The following is a 7,754-nucleotide window of genomic DNA, read 5'->3' as shown; positions in this document are numbered from 1 at the left end:
TTATGTCATATTCAGATTCAGATTCAGGCCTTTGATACTCTTCAAGCGAGTATAAATTTATATCACTATCGATTATGGTACGAATTATCGCGTCAAATTCTAGTATCAGATTATTGTATCAGATTATCGTATCAAATTAGGGCATCAAATCATCACATCGCTGGCTGACCTGCCATTCACGTTAAATACTTGGAACAAAGCGGAACCAACAACTACAAAAAATAGTATGCCGAGCATAATTGGCCCCATTTTCCAATTCTCTTATTTTTTCTAAGTATTAGTTATTATCGTACATTTTCTTTTCCCTTTTTCCCTAAGGTGTTGGAGAGATGCTTTTCACTTTTGAGTCTCATTTACTGACCGTTTGCCTAAGAACATAACCAGAATGAGTACCATGGCTTTGAGGGGAACAGCAGCAAAAGCTATATAATTAATTATTGCTCACGTGGATGCATAGGACCATTTACAATACACTATAAGTATGAATCGACTAATTATAACCAAATATTCTTCAATGTTCAAATCAAAAGCATTTACGATGGACGATGCTGCTGCCTGTTTCTTGATACTCTGCTTTAGTAATCCACATGGTTTGAAATGTCGAAAGAGATGAAAGAATTGAACCTCCGATCCATACCAAGAACTTTCTTTCTAATGGGGCCAACACTTTAATTTTAATTGTTGATGGGGCAAGTCCGATGAGTTCCTTGTTTAATCTTTCTGGGGCTCCTGGGAAAAGAGTTGTTCCACCGCTCATGACCACGTTGGAATATAAGTCCTTCCTGATGTCCATGTCGCACTTCATGATTGACTGGTAGGTGATTTCGTGGAATCCGGGCATTTCCTTGCCGAACAAGACCGGCTTGAAGAGTGCTTCAGGGGCTCTGAATTTCTGATCTCCAAGAGTCACTGTCTGTCCGTCTGGGAGTTCGTATTTAGTATCATTTTGGCTGCTGCCTTTGTATTCTAAGGTTAGACAATTAATTACTTTTGAGTTCTTCTTCGAAGTCAAGAGCCACATAGCAGTGCTTTTCCTTAATATCTCGAATGGTTTCATTCTCAGCTGAAGTGCTGAAGTTGAGGCCGACTTCGTTAAGAAGTTTTCTCAAGTGCTCAGTCAGGTCGCGACCAGCCAAGTCATTACGCTCAATAGCGTGAGGCAATGCATAACCTTCATAGATGGGGACTGTGTGAGTAACACCATCTCCTGCATCTAGAACCAAACCGGTGGTCCTTCCTGAAGAGTACAAGGAAAGCACGGCCTGAATGGCCAAGTAGAAAGCTGGCACTTCGAAGTTTTCGAACATGATTTCAGTCATTTTTTCTCTGTTCTGCTTGGGGTTTCTTGGGGCTTCAGTCAAGAGGAACGGGTGCTCACTTGGGGCTATTCTGAGCTCATTGAAGATGCAGTGATGCCAAATTTTAGTCATGTATTCCCAATTGCTGACGATACCGTGTTCAATGGGGAAGTGAAGCTTCAGGACACCTTTTTTGGCTTGAGCATCATCTCCGACATAAAAGTCTTTCGAATTCATTCCGACCATGGCATTTTCATATTTTGGGACACCCACGACCGAAGGGAAGGAGCATTTGGGAGCATCGTCACCTGAAAGCCCAGCCTTGCACATACCGGACCCATTATCTATCACCGCAGGCACACCGAAACTTGTACTCATCTATCAACAAGATATTATCAATTAAATTTTTATAGCCACATCAATTGCAATCAGCATATATATTCGGCGCCGATCCCAACAGTGTCGTCGCTTTCATTGAAAAATGGTTTGATCTGCTTTACAAACTCTGAACAAAACTCATTAATTTTATTAATCATTTTTAGTAAAGTTATTGCTACTGCATGAATCTTTCCGTCCCCGTCTTCTTTCATGAGGACTGTTGATTGGAGATATGTTTTTGGGGTGCCGATAGAGGTCGACGGGCCATTTGATTAAGCAAATTAACTTATTTGAGATTGTGCTACACTTCCGCATGGAGCCAATAATTCTGGCGGATCATCACAGCGATATTCACTGCCCCGATGATATATAATACCCAAAAATAAAGAGGCCTCTTAAGCCAGACAAAATGAACAAATTATTCAGTTGTGGACTATGTTTACATTTTGTTAACCTTAAACGTATTCCAAAAGCGACATCAATAAAATGGATGGCAATTTAAGCCAATTAAAGCTATTTAATATTTTAAGAATTATCGCATGCTTATCACAAAAAGTAGCTTGGGACAGTTTTTGTTGGTTCGTTTTATTTTTCTTTGGGGGACGGCTCATACTTCTGGTAATAATATGTGAGATCATCTGCCACTTCGAGAACCGAGGCAGAATTACCGCACCTGTAGCAGTAGTTCGGGGCTGAGAATATTGTCACACACATTTTTTGATGGGCATAGCTGTATCCATCCATGCTGAGCTGATGCGCCCTGCAGATCATCTTGAGATTATTCTTATGCAAGAATTTTTCACTGATATCTTCACCCCAGCAGAATCCTGCCCCTCGAGGAGATGGCCCGAATCCTTTCCTGTCATCGTCAGCTGGGTCCGACCAGAGCAAGTCGCATAAAGCACCTTGATGCGGGATATCTTGGGCTCGGTTGATCGATTTGATTTGGTTGAGTTGCTCGATTTCGGGCGACAGTCCCCCATGAAGGCAGAAAACCTCATTCTAGATCACAGCAGACAGGGGCAGATACATGAATATTTCGGTAAATATTTTCCAGACTGCCTCGCTCCCATACTTCCTCACGCACTCGTCGTAAAACCCATAATGCTTGTTGATTTATTTATTCTAGTGGTTTCCCCTCAAGATCGTGATTCGGCTCGGGTGTTTGATTTTTAGAATGAGGACATAGAGGAATGTTTCCACACTATTGAAGCCTCGGTCGACGTAGTCCCCCATGAACAAATAGTTGGTGTTCTAAATCATAGAAAAATAGCTTACAGGCAGCTTTCCGCAAATCTGAAAGATCTCAAGAAGGTCATAGAACTGTCCATGGATGTCCCCACAGACTGTGACTGGAGCCCTGACTGTGACCATGTTTGATTCTTCGATCAGAATTTCTTTCACCTAGAATTCTATAGATAGTCGCTTGTACCTTTTGGCAGATTGCCTTAACGTCCTTCTCTGGGATAACTTGTAGTGCTTCGAGTTTTTGAAGATAACTGTCCATTTTTGTTAATGACTTATGATGGGCGAATAGAATTTGGAATTTATTGACAATATAATAACTGTATATGCGATGCCATTTCTTAACTATCAACATAGAAATTATATTCTTAGTTCAAATCTGACTTATCAGCTTAGAAAAAGAGTCAGAAAAAGATGAATGTTATCTATCGAGCTGAGTGATTGATCTCCCAAGTTTTAAATTATTTAAATAGAAATGCCACCCATTCGAAGTTGCAGAATCGAATACTGCAGTAACTAATCAAATTTATGTTATTTAAATGATATCTGCTGAATCTATGTGTTTCTAATATTCTCCGCTACTCCGCTAGGGGTTGGGGTTGGGGTTGGGGTTGGGGTTGGGGTTGGGGTTGGGGTTGGGGTTGGGGGTTGGGAAAATGAGTGCCATTCGTCAAGGATTGCTCGACGCTGTGAACACTGCCAGACAATGAGTTTGAAATGCCAATGCAATACAATACTCATATTGGCATTACAAGCATTATCCGGCACATTAGACAATGTAGAATCCTCAAGATTTGTTCAATAAGAGTGGTTGCTATAATTATCTACTTCAGAGTATAAATAGTTTTAGCGTTTATGATCGTTGTCTCTGTAATTTTGTTTCGATCTGCAAGATAGTAGTAGAATATAAAATGCAGATCTTAGATCTTTGATAAATCGCGACAGACTTTATTTCAATAATAAAGATAAAAAGTAGCAAAAGTGTGTGACATATATTTCAGCTAAGACTGACTGCAATGACAACTTATTTAACAAACAAAATACAGAGGCTGGCGCATATAACTAATGCCCTCCAAGATTGAACCATGAAGTAAGCAATAGAGGTTGGTGGGATATCGATGCTGAAATTAATCAATTTTATTAATTTGTGATGGCTTTTATATTAATTGAAATTAATGATCGATCCAGCATCTAGGTTGCACCCCAGCCATAACCTCGAACTCGCAGCCAGATACCTTGCCACTTTAACTGACAAAGCAGAAAGTTTCCGATATGCGAATGGGCTATAGACCTACCAGTCGAACTGGTTGAGCCGATTTAAGATTATTGTCGATATTCCCGGCTATCTCCAGGAATTGGAGAACTTCTACCCTTTCCATCGCCACATCCTTCAAAAGAATAAATAAGCCACTTCTGATTACGCTCAAGCAATTAAAAAGGGACTTTTCATTTCGGCTCTTTCGATGTAATTCGGGTGATAGTGTAGGTTTACCATCTTCCAGCTCGGAAGAAGAGGACATGTTGTCCCAGTCTTAACTCAATACGGCAGGTTTTTTAAAACTCACAGGATATTCAGACAGTACGTCTGGAGTTTGTTGCTGCCTTCAACTATCTTGTATGGGCTTGTTGATCTCAAGTATATTGACGAGGTGGAGGGATTGTGGCAGATTCACGCTCGAAGAATGGAAAAAGGGTACTTACATCATAATAATTCAGAATTGTTGCTGACCCTGACGGCACTAGGTATCCTTCAAACCTCCTCCCCATTAATCTGAAGACTTCATGGAAGACTCCCTACATATACTCCGTCGATAATGTAACGAAGCTTCAAAACGAAACCGATCTTGCCAGCGCCCCGAACTATGTCAACCCCTAATTCGAAGTTGTTGATGTCCCGGAAGCAGAAGGAGGCGACGATGCAGCTGAGGAGGAAGAATAATGATCACAATAAACAAATATAACGCTTATAATTTAGTCATTGTCTCACATCACACCAATTATATTTCGAAAGGGTGCTTCTCATAGCAACAGAAGGTTAAACTAATTCGAACGAGTAGTAAATCAGAATTGTAAAACAATCGAACAATCATAAGTCAAAAATTATATTTCATCAGCCATTTTATAAGAATATGATTTATAGTGCGATATGCTTGACTAAATTTATCAGACAACCAATTCGTTAATTGTGTTGAGTCCTCCGACAATTGCAGTATATTCATACTTCAAAGAAATAATTTTGCATGAATTAAACATTGTGAAGATCAGTTAATTTGGTATATTTCATGCGTGATTTTCACTGAAAGTGTTGATCGTAATTAAGTGAAGCGCAATCTCACACATTTCTTCAAGGTATTTCAAAATATTCTTCATATGTTAGCCTCCATTTGTTTCTGGTCTGACTGCTTGTACGGACTCTTCGATTAAAATATTGTAGTCTGGATATAAAATTTGGCTATTTAACATTATTCCACATTCAACATCTTCAATCAATCTCCAGATCTTGTCTTTTGTTTAGATGAGGATTGCCAATGGCGGGTATTGTTTATAAAGTTGAGTGACCAATCGGAATGAAAGTTTTTGTTGATCAGCCTCAACAATATATCCACTGGCTAATGCGGACGAGTACGAGAAAGTCATTTTCATATTTTTAATCACCCTCTACATATATTTCAGATATTGGCACAGCAGATCCAAATGGCATGAAATTGATGTTCTCTGCTGTTAACTATATGGACAATTGGGAAATTGTGAGCATGAGCCCATATCCTATTGGATTTGCTCAGGCCCATTATTCTCGTTAATTATATCGATATGGCTTGTTTGAATTATTCCTAAGTCTTCATTGGAATGATATACCCCATTTTAGTTGAAATGGCTAATTGTTGATGCCTCATTGCTGCATTAAAACTATCTGACACTTTTATTCCGAGTTTTTTCTCTTGAAAATGCTTTCATATTATATGAATTTTCTTCTGTCTCATTTGTGGGGGATGCATTCGATTTACCAGTTGTTGTAAACTGTTCGCTCATTTTAACATATGAAAAGGGCTTTGCACAAATTATTGGTGTTCTATTTCTCCAACTGTTTGCCTGCTTTTCGAGATTGTTAGCTAATCTTTCAGAATTATTTGCTTACATTTTGGTTGGGTGTGGATTAGATTTGGTGCACTATTAATTGAAAGACAGCTTTTTTAAATCCTGAAATCGACTAAAATTCGATGTGTTTGGGTTCGAGTGTAACTGCATGCTTCTGCGTATAGTTTCAGGATCGTTATCTAACTTAAATATGAATAATTTAATTTAAATAGAATATCACAATTGCAATTATCCTTCTCACTAGTCTCCTCCAGACGCAGGCCTGGTCTCCTGCTTTGCCTGGAACTTTTTTCTCCTTTTATTTATTGTATAATTTCGGCTATGAATAATTCATTGTATCAATACTACTTTTGCGTTATCATACTTTTATATGTAAAAAGTATTATTATTAATTAATTAATACTTTTTATATATGTTATATTGACGTGGCTTTAGGTAAATCACTCTAATGAATAGCTATCAACAGGAATCAAAAATAATAGACAAAAGATAGCTATAAAGAAATAGAATTCACTTTCAAAACTGGGCTAATATAGTATTACGGAAAAAATATAGATAAAATTATCAATATTCGATAAACACTCGCTATAAAAAGTAGCTGGACGAAACGAAGATAAAGGTATAGGCCTCAACATAGCCTTCATCGACGGTCAGCAGTGAAAAATGAATGCCACTCATTCAGATATACGGATAATCTTATTCCGATTCCATAGGCTTGATCTTATATCTCTTATAAATTCGCAACTCACAGTATTCATACTATTATAGCAATTTATCGGATATAAATAATCGCATCCCGCTTTATTGCTTGATTGCGGTATGCTGATCGTTGATTCAGAGTATGTAGTAATAATAAATCTTAAATACAAGTCTGATCAATCTTTATAAGCTTTCACTGTTGCTTTTGTATTGGCAGAAATAGTTTGAATTCGGGAGGAAGCTCTTCCTCGCTGTAGAGTCGATCTGAAAAGTATATCCTTCGGATTCGGCAATTAGCGTGAATTGTAACCCTGAGCGTTTCTATGTAGTTTGAGCCGTATGCTCTTCTCGTGAAGTCTGACAAGTTGAACTGAATCTGATTCCATCCTGCATTCGAAATAGAAGTACCTTCATCGAGACGCATGGGCATTGTACAAATGAAAGGCTTGACTCTGGTCGTCGATTGATAATTCGATGCTCGAAACCGACGCCTGACATTCTTATCGTCAAGGACTTGGACTTCGAAGGTAAAGTATTTTTTTAACTGTATTAGCAACACTGTTACATTCTTGATAATCATGACCAGAAATGGCAGTTTGATTCCTAGAGTTTCCTTTTCGTTTACAGGGCAAGTTATAAATGACGTCGTGACGTTGGTGCCCATAATTTCGAGCACTGAAGATTGAATATCCTGATCTGTCAGCCTCTTGATGTGGCCATTCTGGACTGAAACTATAAATCTCAAGGTACTTTGTTTATCCCATATTTGCAGTGGCTTGCTGCCGATGCTGTACAGAATGGATAAGAAACCTGATTGATACGCGTTCTTAAACATTTTATGAAACTTATTTATTAATCTTACTTATATTCTAATTTCTAATTATCTTATAATCTATGCTCAGTTTTTCGTTATGGAATATTTGTCATCTCGTCTGAATCTAGGGGTTGGGGTTGGGGTTGGGGTTGGGGTTGGGGTTGGGGTTGGGGTTGGGGTTGGGGTTGGGGTTGGGTTGGGATGGGGGTTTGGGGTTTGGGGGA

The 7,754-nt window shown here is 38.7% G+C and overlaps 1 protein-coding gene and 1 pseudogene across 1 annotated transcript; both read right to left on the bottom strand.

Annotated features, from left to right (window-relative positions):
- Positions 1 to 500: 500 nt before the first annotated feature.
- On the bottom strand, positions 501 to 1,679 carry LOC148300549 (actin, macronuclear-like). The gene is made up of 2 exons (XM_088274624.1): positions 989 to 1,679; positions 501 to 957 (listed from the first exon to the last, which is right to left on the bottom strand). The coding sequence occupies exons 1-2, from the start codon at positions 1,674 to 1,676 to the stop codon at positions 524 to 526; spliced, it is 1,122 nt and encodes a 373-aa protein (XP_088130750.1). The 5' UTR covers positions 1,677 to 1,679; the 3' UTR covers positions 501 to 523.
- A 543-nt stretch (positions 1,680 to 2,222) lies between these two features.
- LOC148300548 (uncharacterized) lies at positions 2,223 to 3,183 on the bottom strand (annotated as a pseudogene).
- Between the last annotated feature and the right edge of the window lie 4,571 nt (positions 3,184 to 7,754).

The sequence above is a fragment of the Brachycentrus maculatus genome, unplaced genomic scaffold, assembly GCF_059751285.1.
Source record: "Brachycentrus maculatus isolate JH-2025_06_01 unplaced genomic scaffold, ASM5975128v1 h1tg000695l, whole genome shotgun sequence".
Classification (NCBI taxonomy): Eukaryota; Metazoa; Arthropoda; class Insecta; order Trichoptera; family Brachycentridae; genus Brachycentrus; species Brachycentrus maculatus.
Note: the sequence above shows the minus strand (reverse complement) of the source record. Positions and strands in the feature narration are given on the sequence as shown.

Coding starts and splice junctions, on each gene's coding strand:
- LOC148300549 (XM_088274624.1), bottom strand. CDS start 1,676: ATGAGTACAAGTTTCGGTGTGCCTGCGGTGATAGATAATGGGTCCGGT. Junction 958..988: donor CTTCGAAGAAGAACTCAAAA/GTAATTAATTGT, acceptor TAGAATACAAAG/GCAGCAGCCAAAATGATACT.